Here is a 24,757-nt window from a genome sequence, read left to right on the forward strand (position 1 = left end):
GCATTACGTGCAGGTGGCCACTTAACTTTCTTACGGAAATATTTACGACAGCAGTTTCCGCTACAGTGACAGTCTCACATAAAAATATTTCACAGGTCAAGAATTAGCGTTGCAATTCTGTAGAAACAAAATCCTATGAATATAACAGTGTCCAAAAAATGTTCAGTGGCATTGTGATACATTCACACATGATTCACACATGTCATAACTCTTAAAGTACGATTCTTGGTTTCCAACATCCTTTTTCACAAGTCAAGAGTCCCTACCCACTATTCATTACTCCTTACCTCATTATACATATACATATTCGTCGACACTTCTTCAATATTTCATCATGAGAAATACGTAGCATAATAAACATTCCTCAACAACATAATACACATCGTCGTCGTAATAATAACATCATAACACCTCAGTCAAATCTCAAAAACGTCGTAGCTTTCTGCAATAATTTCAAAACCTAAAAAAATTCTCTGCTCATTTCAATAGTGTCATCTACCTCAAACGTACTTTAAAATCATGCTCCCTTACCAAATACATCATTCAAAGCTCTCATGATTCCGAAAAAATATGAACAGATCACACAGTACAGACAAAATACAATTTCGTAAGTGTGAAGTAATCCAACTCTGTAATTGCGTAAACATATGTCACTGATGTAATAAAAAAAGTTTATCTCTCAGTTACATGATCAGATAGCTGTGTAATTTGTGTGTTAGAGAAATATGGTACCGATGTGTAAAGTTGTATAAGCAAGTACCATATTAGCTAGGGCTCCTTGTGCTTGCCAAACACATGGTACACAAAGCAGGCGTGTACACCCCTGAGGATTAATGTAATTATACCCTCAGGTGTTACAGATTACACCAATGGAATGAAATATATCACGGAAAACTTTCTTTGTAATTCAAAAATCTTGAAAAATAAATGGCTTAAGTACAAAATCTCTCAAATGCGTGTCCTGTAGCGCTAAATGTGCGTCTTGCTGTAAGATAATTCTGTGGAAGTGTCGTACTTATCGTCCTCCGAAACCCAAGTTCTGCAGAAGTCAATGTACTTACCACATGATAAACAAAAGTGAAATGCTTTGCGTATAGATATCGTAGTTATTATGCTTATTGGCGTGATGAAGAAAGTACTGTACAGTAACGTATTGTTGTGCCACGAAAAAGCTGTCTCATTGTTGCTATACCACAAAAGTTACTACTAAAACATGTTTTTCTTTCCAGAAGAATTCAGAAAACTGTGCAGATATAAAACAGATACACTGCAAAAGCAACATTGTAAATTGTCACTCATTAGTAGCGTCGTGATAAAAATCGTGTAGCTGTCACATAAACTAACCTCTGTGTCATCTGGTATCTCTCAGAAAGCACTTTAAATACAGAATGTATTTTCAGGTAACCAAAATGTTGCATTAAAATCTCATTAGCAGTACTGGTAAATGTTCTAAGTATGTGAGCCTTATAGTCGTTACGTAATCGTACAACTAACAAGCAAGAATGTACAAATACAACACTGTGTCGTCTGTTCACTATAACAATGCACTCGTAAATACTGTCTAAATATGTTCCCTAGGTTCTACACGGGGTAGTGAACTACAAAACATTGTTGCATGTTAACAGTTTCTAAGTCTGACAAGGCATACTAATAACGTGAAGTGAAAAATTTTATGGCAAAGGCAAAGGTAAAAAGCAGATTATCTCTCAATAAACGGTTTTACATGTGAAATGTGGTGTAAACCTTTACTCTTCATAGTACTCAGAATTTGAACTTGAATGCAATTGTCATGTTTTACACGTCGGTAAGGAGTGCTAAATCTTTTCTCAAGGTTCGCGTCTTTGTTATTTTTCTCTGAGCCAGCGGGCGCACGCGGCTGCCTGCTGTGCGAGTCATTGCCTATTGTCTCTTTGTTGGCGCGCGTCGTTATTGGGATTTGGAGACCTAACTTCTACAAATTCGCCTTGCCGAGAGGGCCCAGCCGTGTTAGAATCCCGCCAGTTCTGATGAAATTGACGTCTGTCGTTATGATCATATCGTCTGTCGTCATGTCGGTAGATGCCATAGTTTCTTTCTTGTCGGTCACATGGTGGAGAATTTCTCCTTGAATCGTAACTGCGCGCTGATCCGTTGCGTCTAAAGTTATTCTGTCTCCCTTGATAGTATTTATTTTGGTTCCCATATTGTCTATTTCTCTTATTGTCTCTGTGATAGTCATTACCACGGAGAGGTGATCTTTCCCTGTAGTTATTACTACTCTGCCAACGGTTGTCATACGGGTGGTGTCTGTTTTGGTCACGATTTGTGTTGTGATAATAGCCTTGTCGCGTCCAGTTATCATTTCTGTCGTCACGGAATTGTGACGGATGTGACCTGTAGTGATTGTTTTCCTGTTTTCGCATCCCGCGACGGTATGTGTCAATTTCCAGTTCTTGTAACAGTCCCTGAAATGCTTCAATGTCGTCTTTGCAACGTCCTGCTAAAATAATATGTCGTAAATGTTCAGGCAATTTGAGTAAGCAAATGCGGATGAGTTCTGAGGGGCTGTATGGGTTTGAAAGATATTGATTCTTATGCAACATGTCTTCAAAATATTTCATAAGACTGGAAAATTCAGATTGTTCGAAACGTTTCATCATTATGATGCTATGTTTTACACGGTCTTGTGTGGCTTGAGACCAATATGCTGAGAGGAAGGCATGGTAAAACTCTCCTTCACTGTGGCAATCGTGAATGACCGATCGCATTCTTACTGCTGGTTCATTCTCTAAGTAGCCACACATAAATTCTAATCTGTGCTCTAACGACCAGTTGGGAGGAAAACAATGAGAGAATTGATGGAGCCATGCTTGTGGATGAATGTCGTTGCCAGAATTCTTAAATGTTTTGAATTTACGTGTAGTAATGAACAGCTTATAGTCAAAATCATCATGTCGGCGAGTCGCATGTCGGTAATTGTTACTTCGTTTCGGCGGTTCCATCTCAAAATCCAATGCGCCTTGCCAATTTCTTTCATAATTTCCGAAGTGTCCTGTGTTATTATTTTGTGGTTGTTCCGTATTTCTATGTCCCTCTTCCCGTATTGGAGCGCGAGTGTCCTCTGAAATACGTAATTCTTGTATTACCTGCGTCAACTGATCTTGTACTTCCCGGATTTCTCTTTTGTACTGTGTATTGATTTGATTTTGATTCTGTTTGAATTTTCTTATTTGTTCATACTCTTCTGTGTCAGTGAAGGCTACGGGTCTTGTGTCATTCAGATCATCATCTACCTTTGTAGATAAGTTAGTGACCTGATCCGAAAGTTCGGCTACTTTCTCCGATAGTGTACTTATTTCCTCCATGTGTCTTTCTGAACCAATTTTCAGGGTATCTACTGTGTTCTTTAAGTTTTCCTGAGTTCTTGCAAGTTGCGTAACCGAATCGGTAGATGCAACTGAGTCAATTTTAGCTTGCAAGGTCTCATGATTTTCATGAACAATAGTTTGCAGTTCTTTTATGGCTGCTTCGTGCTTCTGTAATACATTTTCATGACGCGAAAAAATAGGTTGGAAATGCTCACAAATTTGTGTTTTTACGTCATTACAGACTTTTTGACATTTCGATTCAATGTGATGTAACTCAGTAGTTAAATCTTCACGCGTTTGTTCAAGAGTTTGTTCCAATGAGTCTAACTTTTGAAGCTGTTGCTGTGTTTGTCTCTGATTTTGTTCCATTGTGTCTAACTTTTTGAGATTTTGTTCCACTGTGTCTAACTGTTGCTGTGTTTGTCTCTGGTGTTGTTCCATTGTGTCTAACTTTTCAAGCTTTTGCTGTGTTTGTCTCTGATTTTGTTCCATTTGTTGCATTAATTGCAATAATAATGTATTAGTGTCTGGAATCTGTTTCTCTACGCTTTTCGGCAGTGCATTTGCACCGGCAACATTCACATTTTGACAAGCAGAAAATGTGTCTTGACTTATTTGAGAAAACGGTGATGACCCAAAACCTGAATCTACAGTATTTGCGAAATTGTGTCCTGTCATTTCGGATTCCTGAGGCGAGCTGTTGCCGACCGATCGATCACTGTCTACACCATTGTTTGCAGCCCGCTCCATTTCCCTATTCACAATTACCAAATTACTACTTTGAACATCAGTTAATTCACTACTCGGTGGCGCTAACACACTGCTTTCGTCTTCACTGTCATTTCTCAGTTTACTTTGGAGCCTAGTATTACGTTTTTCACACGCCATAATTGTCACAATATTTCACACGATAACACAGAAAAACACAATTTGAAGAGCAAAAATAAGAGAACACATTAACATAGCACTGAAAATAATATCTAGTTAATTGCAGCTGCGAAATACTTGGTGCAAATCTACATGCATGCCACAACTGTTTTACTGTACAACAATGAAAGACTGCAACTACAAAGGAGATTTTCTCTACAATTACGCGCTAGCAATAAACAAAATCTACACTAATTACACAAACTACAAGAAAAAATCAGAAGATTCCAGTGAGGTATCCTCGGCTAAGGGTCGACATATGAAACGTCCCCTTTGAACAATTCTACATGACTGTGCTTAAACTGACACACAATATTTTGTTAGCGCAACGCAATCTGACTTTCAAAATTCCCTACAAAAGAATGGCCCTGACTAACATTAAACTATACCTTTCACAAATCACTTACCTCACAAAAATCTTCGCTGCTCAAGCTACTGCAATACAGCGAGCGCCACTACTGCCAGCTAAATAAAAGATTCAAACTATGGAAGGCACTAACTACTGATAGGGATAGTTAGCAAATGAAAGAAATTAATAGAGAACAAACAATGTATTTACCTTGATATCATCATATATAAATATAGCAGTTCATGACAAATTTCAAAACTCCGCCATCTCTCTCCCCACATCCACCACTGCTGGCGGCTCACCTCCAACTGCGCAACGCTACGCGCTGTTCACATCCAGCTGCCGCTGCCCAACACTACAATGGCAGACAACAATGCAAACTAGCCACAGACTGCACACAGCACAGCCAGTGATTTTCATACAGAGGTGGCGTTACCAATAAAAAAACCTAAACAGCCTACTTACATAGAGAAAACATAAACAGCCTACTTACAATATATGGGAGAGGTATTCAAGTCTAAACCCAAACATCGTGGGTCAAGTTTTTATTGGTTCCCTAAAATCACTTCAGTGAATTTTGGAATGGTTGGTGAAACAACATTACTATCACTTTCCACTTTCATCCTGAACTGAAACACCACATGGACTCTAATCTTATTCCCTCATCGTTTAAGTTCCTGACGCATAGTTGTAATGTTTTTTTTTCAGTTCATTACATTTTAGCTATAAAGCAGAACGTATTGTTGATGAACTTCAGCAACTGTATTGCCTTTCACAACTTTAAATCGGATCTCAGTGCGATCCTTGCAATTGTCGCTTATCACTTTCAGCAAACCGCTTGGAACTCATATTTAGTACTATTACAGCTGCAGCTTGATGAATCTCTGTATGTCACGCAGACAATAGACGGAACGTCATTTCTGCCTTTGTCCTTTCCTTTCCATTTTTTTTAAAATAATAGAATAATGTAAAGCACTTTCCTTTAGTTTCGCTAGATTTCAGCCTGTACAATCTGAATGTCCCTCCGTTTACTCTAACATGTCTTTTTGAGAGTTGTGAAACATTGGAGAGAATCGTCATGTACATTAACCAGTCGTTCTATAGCGGAAAAACCCAGGGCTCTAATGGACACTGCCAGCTTTTGTGCATTTCGTGCTTTTCAGATCCTAAATCTACGAATTTAGGTCTTTAAAGAAAAACATCATATTTAGACTCTGCATGTAACCAGCCCAATAGTTTTACAGCAGACAAACACTGGTTATAGTTAGGCATAACTTTTCCTGAACGTATCTCAGTTGCGTGTAAGAATGCATTTATTCTTTTTTAGTCTCAGAAAGTAATAGACTGAGTTTCTAAATGTGACGGTAGACTGTAAGTGTGAAGTAATTTCTGAAAAGCGTTGACAAAAAAATGTTCAAATATGTGTGAAATCTTATGGGAAAGGTCATCGTCCCTAAGCTTACACACTACTTAACCTAAATTATCCTAAGGACAAACACACCTACCCATGCCAGAGGGAGGACTCGAACCTCCGCCGGGACCAGCCGCATAAAAAGCGTTCACAGATTTGGAACACAATAAGTATTTAGATATCTCAAATACGTATCCTTCTCATTTTATCTCCCTTGTTTGAAACAAGTAATGAATGAGTCTCCTTCGAAAAGAGACAATTTTCTGTGTCCTTTGATTTCTTGTGAATACATTGTTGCTGTTTACAACTACGTGAAATGCATTTGCAACCATCATTTTTGCAGAAATCTTGTTCCGTGTCTCCACAACGATTTCACACGAAAAAAAAGTCAACTGTCTTGGTCTTAGTCCATGCATCTGGCGTTGTACTGATTTGTTGAGATTTTAAGTGAAAAATACGTAGGTTCGATCACACACATGTACGAAGGCCACACTAAGTAGCCACACTACGTTGCCACAAATACTTCTAGGTATGTGACATCGTTTCAATAAATTAGCTACATCGTTTGCTTCCTTTTATTGCAAGTGCTTCTTTAAATCATAGGACATGTAGATCCATTGTCTGCGCTGCTGTGGTACAGGGCTATCCATTACGGAATATGTTATGATGCGCACGATAGTTAATTAAAATGGGGAAGGAAACAACAAATGACAACAAATGTCTTTATGCATCTTCTGTTTGCTATCAAACTTTTACCTAAATTGGCTATGTGACATCGCAGAAACATTGTGATGCAAAATATATTTTCGTCATGATGATGGAGGTTTAATTGTCATGTTACATACTTGACGAACTAAATACTTTGTGACTGGTGTAGAATTATATTTTCCGTCTATACAATGTTGATCCTAATGTCAGAAGCTGTAAAGTTCTTGCAAGGCAAGCCTCCATGTCACCGACTTTGCTCATCTTTCGCACGACTGTAGTAAATACTTAGACGTAACAAATGCGGCTCTAGTACGCTGTGTTTCTAAGGCGTTTTTGAAAAATCGACATTCGAGGTGTTAATAGCCCGTTGCAAAAAACATGAGAGCATCGTCTGTCGACCGGCGGCGCCACCACGATAAATTAAGGGGGCAGACTGGAAGTTTGCCCGTCCTGCGTTACAGTCTAATTTTTATCCTAGTCTACCATCAAACACTTGTATGGGTATTTCTTCGGAAAGGAACAGTAATAAAAAATATAATATTTGCGGTACATTTGCAGTGAAGTGCAATCAAGAAATAATAAAGGAACATTAATTTATCGATAGTTTCATGTGCCTATTGCAGTGAAAGCATACCGAGCTGCACCTGATTTGAACAAGGTATCTGGTATTTGCAATAAGAAATTCAGTAAAGGAAACAAAAGAAAAGTTCGGAGTAGGCATTAAAATCCATGGAGAAGAAATAAAAACTTTAAGGTTCGCCGATGACATTGTAATTCTGTCAGAGGCAGCAAAGGACTTGGAAGAGCAGTTGAACGGAATGGACAGTGTCTTGAAAGGAGAATATAAGATGAACATCAACAAAAGCAAAACGAGGATAATGGAATGTAGTCGAATTAAGTCGGGTGATGCTGAGGTAGTTAGATTAGGAAATGAGACACTTAAAGTAGTGAAGGAGTTTTGCTATTTGGGGAGCAAAATAACTGATGGTGGTCGAAGTAGAGAGGATATAAAATGTAGACCGGCAATGGCAAGGAAAACGTTTCTGAAGAAGAAAAATTTGTTAACATCGAGTATAGATTTAAGTGTCAGGAAGTCGTTTCTGAAAGTATTTGTATGGAATGTAGCCATGTATGGAAGTGAAACGTGGACGATAAATAGTTTAGACAAGAAGAGAATACAAGCATTCGAAATGTGGCGCTACAGAAGAATGCTGAAGATTAGATGGGTAGATCACATAACTAATGAGGAGGTATTGAATAGAATTGGGGAGAAGAGGAGTTTGTGGCACAACTTGACTAGAAGAAGGGATCGGTTGGTAGGACATGTTGTGAGACATCGAGGGATCACCAATTTAGTATTGGAGGGCAGCGTGGAGGGTAAAAATCGTAGAGGGAGACCAAGAGATGAATACACTAAGCAGATTCAGAAGGATGTAGGCTGCAGTAGCTACTGGGAGATGAAGAAGCTTCCACAGGATAGAGTAGCATGGAGAGCTGCATCAAACCAGTCTCAGGACTGAAGACCACAACAACAACAAATGGTTCAAATGGCTCTGAGCACTATGGGACTCAACTGCTGTGGTCATAAGTCCCCTAGAACTTAGAACTACTTAAACCTAACTAACCTAAGGACATCACACACATCCATGCCAGAGGCAGGATTCGAACCTGCGACCGTAGCGGTAGTGCGGTTCCAGACTGTAGCGCCTTTAACCGCTCGGCCACTGCGGCCGGTTACAACAACAACAAATAAACTATACAATACCAATATTGTACCACAATGATTACCATGATTCCTTTCCAGAGAAACATGATTCGTTGAAGTGATATGGGTATTTGGTGGAAGTTTAGGAAAAATAAATAAACGAAAATGACTTGGCTGGAATGCAGTATAGGGAGACCTACAGTCTGCCATATTAGCCTGTTGTGTCCGCGCCTCTGCTCGGCGGTTTGTACCCTTATGATATTCAACAGGATCGTGATACTTGGAAACGCTTATGAAAAGGCATAATACTACAGTATTATTTATTGCGTCTAAGTATTTGATAAAACCGCGGGCGAGGTGAGCAAAATCGGTGACCCCTTGAGTGCAGGACTCCACTGTGAATGAGTTTGGTGCACGAGCTGAGAGCCGTTGTTATTATTGGCGCAGGTGTGTGGGAAGCAGTTCGCGGACCGCAGCAACATGATGCTCCACCTCCGGCTGCACTCTGGCATCAGGCCGTACAGCTGCGGCGAGTGCGGCAAGGCGTTCACCAAGAAGCACCACCTCAAGGCGCACATGTCCTGCCACACAGGACTGCGGCCCTACGCCTGCGACCGGTGCGGCGCGCGCTTCAGCCAGTCCAGCAACATGCGCACGCACCGCAAGAAGTGCACCGCGCCGGGGCCGCCTCCCGGGGGCGGCGGGGGCGGCGGCGGCTGCGGGGGCAGCGGCGGCGGCGGGCCCGCGGTGAGGGCGGCGGGTACCAGCGTCATCATGCGCGTGTCCGGCGAGCTGGTGCAGCACGTGCTGCACTTCACCGACGATGCAGACACCGCCAGCGGCCGAAACGTCGCGCTAGCTGGCGACGCCGCCACGTCTCTCCGGGCTCCGTCAGCCACCCACACAGCATAATATGAGAAGGCTCCACTCTCGCATTACAATCGCTCACATTCTGCCTCAGTCACCACTAGCCAATATATCGAGGCAGCGACAGTTACTAAATGTAAGAGACGATTACGTAGCAGCATCCACATTAAGGATTGTTATCGTATTTTATTTTTACTTACCAGTGTTGCTTTTGGTGTAATACTGTTCTCTACTTTTTTTTTTCAAGCCCTTCCATTGTTCCCCATAGCTTTGAGAGCTACCCAGTCGTAATTTTATGTTTTCTTACCTAATTTATGGCTCAGACTGCACGATTCCATATTTATTATTTTACTCCACATTATCAAATTCGGGAAATTCTGTGCCATTATCAAAAGTGTCCTGAAAACGCAAGCAAGTAAATTGAAAATAAGGTATATCTCTTGCGTAAATCGGACTATATTTTTTGTCACCATTCAGAAAGGGCATCAAATTGAATTTCATCAAACGCCAAACTGCCACTTCACCATATCCAGTTTCTTTTAGCAGAATATGTCATACTGGGGGGAGCAACAAAAAGGTTAGTGATGGGATGTAAATAATAAATATTTCTGTCAAAATGTTTTATACCCATCTCATAGATATTTAGATAGATTGTCAAAAAAATGGTTCAAATGGCTCTGAGCAGTATGGGACTTAACATCTGAGGTCATCAGTCCCCTAGATCTTAGAACTACTTAAACCTAACTAACCTAAGGACATCACACACATCCATGCCCGATGCAGGATTCGAACCTGCGACCGTAGAGGCCTCGCGGTTCCAGACTGAAACGCCTAGAACCGCTCGGCCACACTGGCTGGCATAGATTGTCAACGGTTATTTATTTTGCTAACCAGAGTCGATCAAAACACTTTACATGAAACTGTGGTGCTTTTCATTCTTATAGCATTTATAGATTTCGCGTCAAGACAGTCTCATCTTGAGAAATTCTTTGCCCACTTTCTCTTACGTCTTCTTAATGTTCTAGTAGGTCTGCTTTCCTTTATATCAAAACGACAGAGCAAATCAAACAAATTAGCTTCTTTCTGCACCTTGCTGTAGCACATTGCATTGAATCCTTTGTAATCCAATACAGCTCGACGTGTCGTATGAATTTAGTACGCTGCACTCTTCTTCAGGCGTTCAGTATCTACCTCATTGAATTCTGCATCATCTCTTCTCTATGAACTCTATTAGAATCTTAGCAGTATTCTTGTCAGTCATTGTTGTACGTACATTTCCATAAGAGTGGCATCTACAGTCTATCTTGCAGTGATATGACATCTTTGAAAATATATTAACACATTTGCACATTCATTATGTAATTTATTATAAATATTGATCCAGCGCAGTACCACAGGAAAAAGCTTTGGTGAAATGGGCGCCATTGTGATCTGTATCTCGAACTTACTGGCGCTATCAACTTTTTCGATAGTAACAAATATGCTTTAGAAAATGCAATATTCTGTTGAAGATTTTGGTAGAAAAGCCTAGCTCCATCTGATGCTTATCTATTTTACAGTGCTCTAGTAATGTTACCTGCACACACTCGTTTGTTTCTCCATGTTTCAGATTCTTGTTCCTCGCGTTTTCTGATAGTTAGCTCTCTTTTTAAGACGGGAATGTACTTGTAGCGGAACGGATTAGATATACGTTCCTCAGTTCCAAGCTAATACGCAACTGCAGAACTTTTAAATTATTTCAAGGATAACTCTCCACTCCTGTCAATCTCCTTTGCTTCAGTCTTTTCGCAAATTCTTGCCTCATAAATAGCACAGTCCCCTCAGTTATTCGAGTTTCAGTTCTGCTTTACAGGTGCTTGTCTGAATTTCTGCTACTATCCCTTTCGTTGGCCAATGACTTCTTTCTATGGTTTTACTAAACGTATATCACAACCAGTCTGTTTAATAACTAACTAGCGAGTTTATTTCAGATGAAACTGCTCCCTTGCTGCAGTAGTTATATAGTGCTAGATTTTTGTGTCCTTTAGCACTGTCTGGTATCAGAACATGTTTTAAGCTACTTCTAATACATGGATGTATTTAATTGCATAAAATATCTACATCAATGATGTAAAGTAATGATGCCAATACGGAGAACATGCAGAGAACTAAAAATAATTTGTATGGGCCATACGAACGAATGAGAATTGTTCCAGTTATGTTAAAGGATAAACATACAGAATCAGGGATATTGTTTCCGACAAAAATCTCTAGAATTAACGAGGCAAGAGACTACCAGTCGTTAAATTTATACAATGTAAGCCACTATCGTTTTCATATTGATACAATACGATAAATATCAACACGTTATAGAACTAATTTTTGTTTCCTCAAATCTTATCACCCATACCAAAGACTGATGTGTATGTCGTCCTTACTTATCTGTAACGATAGTATTATGAGTCTAGCCCTATTGAATCATCTGCAAAAGCTCGATGTTTTGATACTGACGGTGACACGAAATCTACCAGGTTGAGTAGCGTTAAAGAATGATATCAACAGAAACTAACGTAATAATAAAATCGCTAAACACGGTGCAGAGTCAAGTCAGACATCTGTTTATTGGTCCAGTTCTTTCGACAACCACCTATCACTCAAACCATGTACATGATTTTCTTAAATTTACACGTATAGCACTTCCGTTACAGAAACTGTGACTTGATAATTTTCATTAATGCCATGTGTCATTAGATATGACGCTATTACACGTTAGCATATCTTTCACTCAACTCTTAGGGATTCGTGTTAGAATATTAACCCATAATAAAATAAAACGTACGAGAATTTGCATTGTGCTGATGACAACTGATAGCGTAGATTCCACATTCGAAATTTCTTGTCGTAAGCACATGTCGAGCAAGTTATGTGGGGTTGTTCAGTTCTAACATTCAGTTCCTGTAAAGGATCGTAGTATTTCATAACGCATTCATGTCTTCATAAAAACAATAGGGTATCCTATTTCCTGGCAAATATTTCTCTCCCATTTATTTCATGCTTTTCTAGTCCCGTGACAATAAACAAAGTAAGCTGGAATTTATTTCAGTTCTTAAATTTATTGAATGTATCTACATTCAACGTTTCAGGGCACATTTTCTGCTATTTGAAAGCGAAAACCTAAAATGATATTAGCAGTAATTGATCTTAGCTGCTTTCTGGTTACTGTATTTGATCAACAATTGTTTACTACGAACTTTTTGTTGTTTCCACTTCTATTCGGTATGCTTGTGCCTGTCGGGATGCTTTTCGTCGTGATTAACAGAAAATTACCCACAGATTTTCATTTACTTTAACAATCCTAAAACAAAACACAACGAAGAAACATTCCAGAATTACGTTATGCTGTCAATGAAAACTTTGCCTCCAAAAATTTAATTTCGTCTTTGGTTCACTGTTACTGTATACCGTTGTATTATGCATACAGAACATTGTGACTCACATGCAGAAATATCGACGAGTATATTGTTGTCACCGAAATACCAACCCCAACATCATTGTTAAAATGAGACTGCAATGGTCTGCTCTTCAGTAGGCACTGTAGTTGTTAGTATCGTAATATATTTTTGTATGCCACAATTTTTGTACGAGCTTTCTCTAATTTGTCTAAACCTGGTTGTGGCGTACAGTAAGTCACGTTTAGAGAAGTCACGTGCGCCTCTGCTGTCATAAAACAATCACCGTCCGGACAGGCCTTGAAGATCGCAGGGTACCGACCGTCTGCCATGTCATCCTAAGCCCTTAGGCGTCACTGGACCCATCCAAATGCTAGCCAAGCCCGACAGCACTTAACTTCGGTGATTAGCACTGCGGCAATTCCGTTGGCTATAATGTCTTAAGGAAGCGCACAATCGTCTGTTAGTGTCATAATCCCACCAAATCAGCTTGTCTTTCAGTAATTTGGTAATCGGTTGATATGAGTACTGCATGCCCGCACTCTATCCCCAACTTCATAAAACGATTATTTTGGTACTAGACATCAGTTTTTAAATGTTCTTAATCTGGATGCTGCTACTGAATCATAATATAATTTCTGCGCATGTAAATATCATGAACTATATTCTCTTATAGCGTAAAATAGATTAATTTCATGTTGTGTATTGTACTCGTGTCGTTACAGGATAGTTAAGAAACTGTGTAGATAGTTGTTTATGAGAACGCTCCACAAAAGTGGCTAGCCACAGGTAATGATTTTTTTTTTATAATATGAACTATTCCAGGTAATGATTACCTGGTTTTGGTAAGGGTTGTGAACGGACCCCGAGTTCGAAAGTGAGGGGCACTACGAATAGAAGATTACAGTCTCCTCCAAACAAAATATGTAAGTACCAGTGCAGGTAGTAGCTTATAGATTATACATGATGTAAACACGTGCCTGTGTAGCGTTAAAGAATAATAACAACAGAAACTAAGGAAATAATAAAATCGCTAAACACGGTGCAGTTGTTGTAGACAAAATAAAGAAATACTGTTCACGCAACATCAAAAGTTGTTCTTCATACGTAGATGCTACCATGTCCTGACTATGGTCAGGACTCGACCAGCATATCAGAACAAAGACAGGCGGGACGAATGACGAAGTTGCCTGAAAGAAATCCTGCTGTATCTCCCCTCAAGACAGTCTCGACTGTCTTCTTAACAATAATGCAGAACTTCTCGAGACCCAAGTAGTAGTCGCACAGCTTTGAATACGATGGTATCATGGTTCTGTTCTGCTTTCTTTACTTATTTTATCAGTTCCATCTTCCTACCTTAAATGTTTTTCCTAATTGATTTTCCCAGTGGTAGTAAGCCACTTCTTCTTCCATTCAAAGGGTGTAGCACCTACACACACAGACGCTCTTCTCCGTCTATCGGTAGACTTCTCCTCGTCAAGAGGACCCTACTGCTTGAGGAGTGTGTTGACAATACAGGACCGTTAACCTCAGAGCGCGTTTACTGGATACCGCAGACAGACAGGTAACTGCTGCGCAATTCTTGCGAGATTTATCTCTATGAATAGTTTTCTATGTTTGATTTTGAAGAATAAATTCCCTGTATTTATCACCTGCACTTACTGAGTTGCAGTGTACTCTACCCGGATGAGTTGTACCCGTCGCATGTTCAGACTACTATGTATATTATCACTTTGAGATTGATGTAGATGGTGGACAGCTTTCTATACTTCTCCTTCCTTGTTAACAGCTCTTGATGTATGTACATTATGATGATATTTACCACTTTTGACAAATGGAAGCTTCGTGGAACTGTGGAATTTTTACGGATAATGAACTTAAGTACACAAGTGTTCTTTGGATTGCCGTTCGTAAATTGTGTGGAATGGAAAGTGGAAAGGACTTGATTTGTATGAAGTTAACTTGGTTTTCAGTTTTATTATTCTTTCCACATCTGCTTCAGATAATTTAATTAGTTATCTCTGTTATATACGCCTGCCTTGCTAATCTCAACAGTTTATGGTGAAAGTTACTTCAATAACTAAAAATATAAGAATGGAGTATTATGTTTCTGATTGTAAGGTCTGAGCTGTAATAATAAATGGCTATCGTAATGAAACTTGTACTATCGTAATGTGAAAGCAAAGCTGCACTGTAATAGTAACTAATTGTCCTAATGAAAAGGGAAGTATTTCACACTGTAGAAGGTATCAATCTGACTGCAAGAATTTTTAACAGTGTAAACTGCCTGAAAAATAAATTTTGGCATGAAACCTAGAGTAATTGATTTTGCATTATTGATCACAAAAACTGTCTCTGAATGATATAAGTTGGTCCTGATTGAATAAATTTAAAAAATCAAAATATTTTCTCTTTACCTCTATTCTGCACAAATCTGGATAATGCGTTGTAGTACTGCTCTGTCTCGCGCGCCGCTATGCTAAACCTGCAGATTATTGTATCTACACAGAGACACTCGAGAGGTCCAATGAGTTCTCTATTAATTACAAAATCTAACTGTTTTTCGAACACACTTGGTTGCACGATCGATTAAAAATTGCAAGAGAAAGTTTGGTAAGAACTTACTTTACTTTTTCGTGCCCGGAAACCAGGTCACAATATTTCAGCCCACTATGGAGCCACGTCCAAGGCTTCTTTCTTGTCCAGCCGTAAATCGTCGGCGTTGCACCTATAAGGGCAGTTTGGGCAGGCGAGCAGATGCTCCACATCCTGCACCGCGCCACTGTCACGCTTATCATCCGCGGTTCAAAGACCCTCACCTAATCACATTTGTCTTCACTGGGGCCACCCCTATCCTTATTCGGTTCAGTGTCCTCCATGTCTTCCACTTTGTGCTGAATCCGCTGGGCACTTCCTGTGCAGTTGGGTGACCAGCTGGTGGTTCTTCTGTTACCGTGGCTGAGAACCTCTTACAGGATCTCAGTCGCCCGTGTTTACACTCACTGCCAAATGAGGGGACGCCGATCGTCAATAGTTTAAGTGAGCCTCTCTGTGAATACATGTGATGTTCTCCGAGAGTTAAGGATCACAAACCCGGCAGCTCTGTATAGTTTTGGCAGGGAAGCAGGTTTCATGCATCCTGTTGTTAATCGATATGTTTCATTTAGACTTATGTCGACCGTCTTTGCATGAGCTGATCTGCACCATACTGGGCAGGTATATTCGGCTGTAGAGAAGCATGAGGCTTGTGCGGTGGTTCTTAATATAGAAGGTTTAGCACCCCATTTGCTGTTAGCCAGTTTCCGCAGAATATTACTTCTGGCAGTAACCTTTTGTCGCGTCTTTCCGAAATGGTACCCGTGTGTCAGAAATCTATCGAGCACCAGGCCCAGGTAAGTTGGCTTGTCGGTATGCTCCAGTGTGGTATTATTCCAAGAGACGTTAAATTTACGGTTAGCTTGCCAGGATCGAAGATGGAAGGCGTTTACTTCTGCTTTGGACGGTTTTGGCTTAAGAAAGTTGTTTTATAATACCCTGACATTTCTCTAAGTGCTTTCTCCAGCTTCTGTTCTACATCCTCAAAGGTCCTCCCCTGTGCCATCATTGCCACGTCATCAGCATACAGAAAATGTTTTGAATGCTTAGGCGTCTGTTGGTCGTTGGTGTACAGATTAAATAGGGAGGGCGCCAAAACACTTGCTTTGGCCAGACCATTATTCTGGTTTCTCCATCTGCTTTTCTTCCCATTGATGACAGATGACAACATAAAATTGTCTATTTTGTAATAGTAACTCGATAATCTTGACAAATTGATAATCTCATTATAGTGCCTCTGAAGCAGCAGCCTGTGGTTAATTGTATCATATGCAGAGCTAAGGTCGACCAGGACTAGCCCTGTTATCTTTTTATTTTCGTATCCTTCCTCTATGTGTTCTGTTAAGCACAGAATTTGGCTAGTACTTGATTTTCGAGGTCTAAAACCCGCTTGTTGAGGAATAAGTTTCATCTCAATAGTGTCTGTCATACGATTTAAAATAAGTCTCTCATACAGTTTGTAAAGATGACACGGGAGAGATATTGGCCCATAGTTCCTTGGTGAATCAGGTGCCTTCCCAGGTTTCAAGCGTGCCGCTATCCTTGCCTTCCTCCACATCTTGGGGATCTTACATGTTTCGTGACATTGATTAAAAAGTCGCAGGATCCAGTTCTTTGTGCCCGGTCCAAAGCGTTTGATCTGCTACGTGCACATGTCATCTACCCCAGCTGCTTTGTCGCTTTTCATATTGCTGAGACCCTTGTTGAATTCCTTCATTGTAAAAGGTGTTAAAAACCTATTAGTTTCTGATTCCAAAGTCCTGTTAATTTTTACTTTCTGTTGTTTTGTATTAGTCTTTCCATTCAGGAGCAGTTGATGAGCCACTTGATTAGGCGTGGCAGACTGCTTGGGACCATTTGGGTCTCTGTCAAGATTTTTAATGAGATCCCAGGCTATTTTGCTGCTATGTGTCATATCCATCCTCTCCAGGGTCTCCATCCATTTTGCTGAGCTTCACTTAGCATTTCCATCAAAGCGATACCACATGCTATTGTTCCTTGTTTAAAGGGGTCCTTTTGGTACAATGGAGTAATGTGACAGACCCGGGATGTACTGCTGTCGTCAGCCTCGTGGTAGATGTTGTCTGGAGATTCCCTGTAGCATTCGCACAGGTGTCTGGTAGTTCTCTGGGGTTGGGGCGAGGTTTATTATGGCTTTATACAGTTCCTCTGCGAAAGTTTCTCAATTGTCAATTGGCCTTTTTGAAATTAAATCTTCTGCGAAACGTTGCTGTATTGGTCTTGACTGCTGTATAAACCTGTATCCCTACTGGTCTATGCTGTGTTCGAGGTATGGGTTGATATACTACTTTAGTACAGCAATCTTTTATGCTTGAGCTGGTAATGCAGTTATTGGAGTTATATCCACGTCTCCATATTTTACTTGTGAAGGAGGGGGGGCAGTTTTTGATCATGGAGGAAACTGAATTGTCTTGTTTCTATCCATTCCTCCAACAGCTGTCCGTTCTCGTCTGTTTCATTATATCCCCAAGTGGTGCTGTGGCAATGAATTTGGTGTTTCGGTTTGTGGAGTTTTTTGGCTGGGTGAAAGCAATTTTTTTTCCTGGAGGTTTATACACAGATGTTACTGTAAAGTTTCTAATTTCAGCTGTTGGTATTTCGATATCATTGGCTGTGGATTTTCCGACAGAAGTCACATCGTCTCAGCTCTAACGAATATGGCACTGCCGTGTTTAGGACGTGGTGCTTCCACAGCTAGTCGCGTTCCTTGTATGTCAAGTGTTTTTGCATCTGCAGCTCTGTGGGTTTCTTGGATGCATAACGCATCCCATTTATGAGTCTGGCAGAGTTCCGATAAGATGTCTTGTTTGTTGTTTGTAATTCCCTCAAAGTTTAGGCTTACAATCGTCAGGATTGGCTCTGAGAAGTGCCTATTTGTTACCTTCTTCCAAGGCTTCCGGTGGTGGAAGGACTGGCCGTTATCGTTATTGATAACGTCTCCAGGGGATAATACTAAGTTTTTTTGTATACTGTGAAAAGGTGCCCGAGGCAGATTTTATATTTAATGAACTTCTTAAGATCCAAACAAAACACTTTCCTATCTCTCAAATCTAGCAACTCTCAGTACAATAACCAAGTTAGTCCGATGACGCAGCAATAGTGAAAAAAAGTAACATCGTTATAACGTTTACCTGATATTCCATTACACTTCCTCTTTCACAAAAAATTCATTGATAAATTGAGACTTTAAATTTGAAATACAATATTGCCATCGCTTCCACACTCTGACACAGCTTAACATTGTGTGCTTCCTCACTGAGACACGGCTGAACATTATCTGCTTTACTCTAACACAGCTTAAACTTGTCTGCAGCACTCTAGCACAGATAAACTTTGACTGGCTCACTCTAATACAGCTAAACATTGGCTGCCCTACTGCGTCCTCGCGCACATCGGAGATCTAACTTAACTTCTGCGATACACCTTCACAACATCGATGCTCGCTCACAATCAATTCAGATACCAAAATTATACATGACACCTATTCTTGTTGAACTTGGTCGTTCCAGAACCGGTTGGAGCTTTTTCCGCTAAGTTGCCACAAACGTGGGGTATCGAGAACCTTCTAGTGCACAAAACGACGCAAAAAAATTTACCAAGCCGAGAAAACTTCTGACTTGACGTTTGGAAGTGGATGTGGTGATGTCACGAATAGCTTGCAACTTATCCGGGTCAGGTTTAATGCTAGAAACAGATGTTACGTGACCTAAAAATCTGATGTTAGATTTGGCGAATTCAGATTTGCTCAAGTTGACAGTAACACCATGATCAGAAAAGATTTGTAACAAAGAACTCGAGGTGTCATTGTGCTCATCCCAGCTCTTTTCGTATATGAGAATATCATAGACATAACTGGTAATCTTATTTTTCAAATGCTCCTGTAAAATATAATTTAAACCCCTGATGAATGCTGCAGAGGAAATGTTTAATCCAAAAGGAAGTTTACGGAACTGACAGCATATGGCAAAACAGAGAACGGCCGTATATTTGAGGCAATTGGGGTGCAATTCAGTCTGCCAGAAACTGGATTTTAAATCGAGGGAGGAGAAAACTGTGACACCATGAAATTTCTGAAGAATCTCTTGCAAGGTTTGCGGTCTATCGGTTTCCAGAATAATAATGTTGTTAATCTGTCTCCATCCAGAACAAGCCTCAGTGAACCATCTTTCTTCCGCAGAAGATGAAGCGGACTGTTATAAGGGCTGACTGCCGGCTCAATAACACCTTGTTGAAGCTTGGAATTAATTTCATCTTTAACTTTCTGACGATAAACAAAAGGAATGGTGTAGTGTCGTCCAACAGAAGTATTGTGTGACTTAACCTGAAATTCATAAAAAAAACCACGAACAGTGCCAGGTACATTATCAAAAACGAGAGCATGAGTTTTTCGGATTGCCCGTAATTGTTGTTTATGAAAATCAGTGGTGGCTTTACAATTGTCAACTTTGCTCTGAATCGTGTCGAAAATGTCAATCACAGTGCGTGCATCGTTGGGCTCACAGAGCGGATCAGCAGAATTAAATTGTGTGGTGTACCTGTCGATATTTCTAATTGAAGAAAGAAAATGCAGGCGACTGATATCTTGTTCCTCGCTAGAGAGGCTCTGATCAAAATTTAAAGACATCATTCTGTCATCGTTTTGTAACGTAATACAAGTGTTGTTAAAATCCAGCACTGCTTTATGTCTGTTTAAGGAATCGATGCAGAGAATGACTTCAGTAGTTAATAATGTGGCGATAAGAAAGTTGGCGAAAAAAGTGTGTGACCTTGAGTAGAAAATTGTAAATGAGTTTGATGTCTGACTTCAAAGCTTTTACCAGGTACGGGACGATTTATTTTGATTTTATTGAGAGCTAACATCAGACAAGAAACATCAGAATTGCAGCGGTTGAATGCTGCGTCACTCATGACAGTAACGGAAGAACTGCTTTTAAGACATGTTTGCCAACTTGAATGATAATAACGGGATGATAAAACTGTTTGAGAGGCTCTTCAGTTTCACGTAACAGTAAATCCCTGATGTCTTGGAAGCGAATCACATGCTCTATGACGTGTGCAGAATGCGATGTAACCTGTGCGGCGTCGGCATCTTGTGACACCCGGTCCGCTAGGTGTGCAATAAGTCGCAATCTCATAGACGGTTCCCCTTCCAAAAAGCTACAAATAAATTCTAATTTATGAGAAACATGCCAGTTTGGCGGCAAAGAAAAAGTAAATTGTTGATTCCAGTCCAAAGGATGCAGACAGCTAGGACCATTACGAAATACTTTGAATTTCCTGACAGATAAAAAATGCTTGTAATCGAATCCATCGGCTCAAAAATTATCAAAAGAATGTTGTCGGTTGAAACAGGTGCGAGGGGTGTCATGTGACTGTAAAAAGTCTCTTTCTCTGACCGGTTTAGTAAGCTGAGGTTGCCTAGAATGTTCTATATTCTGATCGATACAATGCGTGGCAAAGTTACGTGAGCAGTCCCGGAAAATGGTATCGTTCTTATTGTCTGACATGCGAGCATTAAGTTTATTAAGTTCCAGTTTGATTTGACAGTTAATTTGCATCTGTCCCTGTCGAAAGTTTTCAAGTGATTGATATTCTTGACTGTCAGGGAAGTGTACCTTCAGAGTGATTGTCATGATTTAATTTTAATTGTGCTACAGTGCCGGCGAGTTCATCATATTCAGCTTTCAGACTGTCGGATTGGCCGTGAATTTTGGCAGTACCATCTCTAACTGTACAGCATGACTACGCGTTTTCTTTTGCAGAGTAGCAACAATTTCAGTGGGTACCGACTTTCTAGTTTTGGCTTTGCTTACCGCTGAGTTTCAGAAATGGTATTAAGTTGTTCATCAAGGGCTACTTCTATGCCTAACACACGTTGATTTAGGTTACCATGAGCTGTATTTAGTTCGATTAAACGAGATATGACATTGGTAACCTCTTTTGTAATATCATTTACACGATCTGTTACCGCTTTGTAGCTATCTTTTAATTCGTAGATAGTGCTTTCTGATTGTCACGGAGCGCATCTAAAGATTTTTTATGCTCTTCTAATTTGTGATTAAGCTCTTCGAAATGAGTAGCCTGTGCATCAAAACGTTCTGTAAGAGATCCATGATTTTTAGAACATTTATCATTAAGTTCTTGAAATTGTTTTGTAAGGGACTCATTACTGTTTTCAAGTTCGTTAAAATGAGTGTCAGAATGAGTGGATTGTTCATAAAAACGTGAGGATATTGGTGTGAACACATACTCTATTCCTACTTTGCTTCTCTATGTTGATGGCCCCATTGTTGTACAAGTTACTTTCCAGTTTATTATTGACAAATCTCTACGGAACAGCATATTCTACTATACCAATATTTTCAAGAAAGATGCTAAAAATAAATTGTTTGATTTCTCCGTATTCCAGGTTACGTAATGTTTACTCTGATACCAAGTATCCAGATACCTGTAGTATCGATTCACCTAACGAAAAGTATAATACCAATCAGAAATGGTTAAAAATTAAAAATTCGTAGTTTAGCATCTAATATTAATAGCGAAGAGGGTTAGTAACTCATGGTTTCAGAGTGTCTCTATAAATCATCACTGACTGAGTGAGACAACATTATAGAATTAACATTTGTAAGTTTAATATCAGAATATGATAGTTAAAACAGAAAACTTCGACCTCATTTTCATGGGGGAGCCTGTTCTATGTTGTACACACAGGATACTGGATGAGTATGGCGAATATGAAACCCTCATCTGTAAATTCCGACATAGACTCTCAATAGTTAACAGTTTATGGGAATAGGAATTGAATATCTCGACTCTTAACTTATAACGACGTGGAAGAATCAGGAAGTCTAATTGTATACATCTGCATCTACATGGATACTCTGCAAATCACATTTAAGTGCCTGGCAGAGTGTTCATCGAACCACCTTCACAATTCTCTATTATTCCAATCTCGTATAGCACGTGGAAAGAACGAACACTATATCTTTCTGTACGAGCTCTGATTTCCATTATTTTATCGTGGTGATCGTTCCTCCCTATGTAGGTCAGTGTCAACAAAATATTTTCGCATTTGGAGGAGAAAGTTGATAAAGAGCTAGTTGTCTTTCACAGGAACGATGTTTTTTAAACCCACGTTGACTGTGTGTCAATAGACCGTTTTCTTCGAGGTAATTCATAATATTCGAACACAATATACGTTCCAAAATCCTGCTGTATGTCGACGTTAACGATATGGGTCTGTAATTCAGTGGATTACTCCTACTACCTTTCTTGAATATTGGTGTGACCTGTGCAACTTTCCAGTCTTTGGGTACGGATCTTTCGTCGAACGAACGGTTGTATAAAATTGTTAAGTATGGAGCTAATGCATCAGCATACTCCGAAAGGAACCTAACTGGTATACAGTGTGGACCAGAAGACTTGCTTTTATTAAGTGATTTAAGTTGCTTCACTACTCCTAGGATATTTACCTCTACGTTACTCTTGTTGGCAGCTGTTCTCGATTCGAATTCTGGAATATTTACTTCGTCTTCGTTTGTGAAGGCGTTTCAGAAGGCTGTGTTTAGTAACTCTGCTTTGGCAGCACTTTCTTCGATAGTATCTCCATTGTTATCGTGCAGAGAAGGCATTGACTGTTTCTTGCCGCTAACATACTTCACAGACGACCAGAATCGCTTTGGATTTTCTGCCAGATTTCGAGACAAAGTTTCGTTGTGGAAATGCATCTCGCATTGAATTGTGCACGTAATCCTAATAGAAAAATGTTGCACCTCATGAAGCACTAATTGGAGTGACACGAACTTGGCACTTGGTCAAGGATTAGTACTTACATTTGGGAGGAAGATTATAATACACACATTTTGAATGCCAAATACTAAAAATGCTACGACACTATGTCAACAGAGTTATTGATTCGTTCTATATCATATGAAACAGTGTGAATTCTAAACGGATTATTCAGAATCCAAATTATTCTCTGAATGAACCTCCAATATTTACCTGAACTAGTTGCTATAATTAGAAAGTGCACTCTATCTTGCTGTAGACAGTGACAGATAACAGACTGCAGTGCACGTTGATTGGCTGGTTGGTTGGTTTGTGGAATCGAAGGGACCAGACTGCTAGGGCCATCAGTCCCACGTTGATTGGTTGGTTCAAATGGCTATGAGCACTATGCTACTTAACTTCTGAGGTCATCAGTCGCCTAGAACTTAGAACTAATTAAACCTAACTAACCTAAGGACATCACACACATCCATGCACGAGGCAGGATTCGAACCTGCGACCGTAGCGGACGCTCGGTTCCAGACTGCAGCGCCTAGAACCACACGGCCACTCCAGCCGGCACGTTGATTGGTAAGAGATTCTGATGTATCAGTTGTCGAGGAGACAGTACGGATTGCAGGTACATTGCACCAAATTTATACACGGTCGGAACTTCAATAGTACCTCTAAAGAGGTTCTCCACATTTGCAGTGGTGTAGCAAGAGCGGAGGGGGGACGGGACAGCGAGGTGCTGGAGGTGCGGTCGGCACCGAGTACTAGTAGCTCCATGGGGGTGACAAAACTTGCTACGCTCTGGGTCACGAGCTGCAAAAAAAGTTTACGTTTGAATTGGGCCTCACCCCCCCCCCCCCCCTGTGCATGGATGCACTGTACCACTACAGTAGCCTTCAAGAAAAACAGTGTATTTCGCTTATTGTCTACATGTCTGGAATAGTGTAACTGGAGTCAATGTCAGTGGTATGTCTCACGTCAAACAGGCGGCATTATGCATCTCAACCGATGCGAGTGTTGGCGTTCTTCTGTTATCGCGCTTGACCAGACGCAAGTGAGTATTTTCTTCCACTTCAGGAGATCGAATAAAATATTTATTCATTTGTACGTATGTGAATAAAACTACTTATAAATATTGCGTATGTATCATGTTTTCTTCTCTTTTCATAAGGAAGGCAACAAGGAGTTTCTTTTTTTGTTTTATGCGATACGCGCGGAAATACTTTTGGAACTAATTTGTGACAGTGATGATGAAACTGTGAGATGTTTCTTTAAGCTTAAGAATGATAAGATTTTAAACAGTGAATACGATACTTTTTCTGATATTGTTGAAGTCTCTAACTAGGGGGCCGTACCAGGTGTAAGATGTCATGGTCTCCTGACCTTCATTGCTTATATATTCCCGCCCTCACAATCATATTCTGCATATCAAGACGCTTCATTCGAATCCAAACTCGGTAAGATGAAGTCAATGTTGTATGAATTCATGTAAACGATATGCAAATAACTAATAAATCACAAGTGCGCACCGTGGTTGAAATACTTGAGGCTGGCGTACACACATACATTCCAGACACGACGTTCACAGGAGCTTTTAGTTCGAGAGAGGCAACTGCACGC

At 40.1% G+C, this 24,757-nt stretch overlaps 1 protein-coding gene across 1 annotated transcript in view; it reads left to right on the forward strand.

Annotated features, from left to right (window-relative positions):
- Positions 1-24,757, forward strand: part of LOC126413262 (zinc finger protein 239-like) — a 101,224-nt gene that overhangs the window by 43,058 nt on the left and 33,409 nt on the right. The window contains exon 3 of the mRNA XM_050083164.1: positions 8,895-9,159. Within this exon, the coding sequence (XP_049939121.1) occupies positions 8,895-9,159 (265 nt within the window). The remainder of the gene's footprint in view (positions 1-8,894; positions 9,160-24,757) is intronic.

The sequence above is a fragment of the Schistocerca serialis genome, chromosome 7 (assembly GCF_023864345.2).
Source record: "Schistocerca serialis cubense isolate TAMUIC-IGC-003099 chromosome 7, iqSchSeri2.2, whole genome shotgun sequence".
Lineage (NCBI taxonomy): Eukaryota > Metazoa > Arthropoda > Insecta > Orthoptera > Acrididae > Schistocerca > Schistocerca serialis.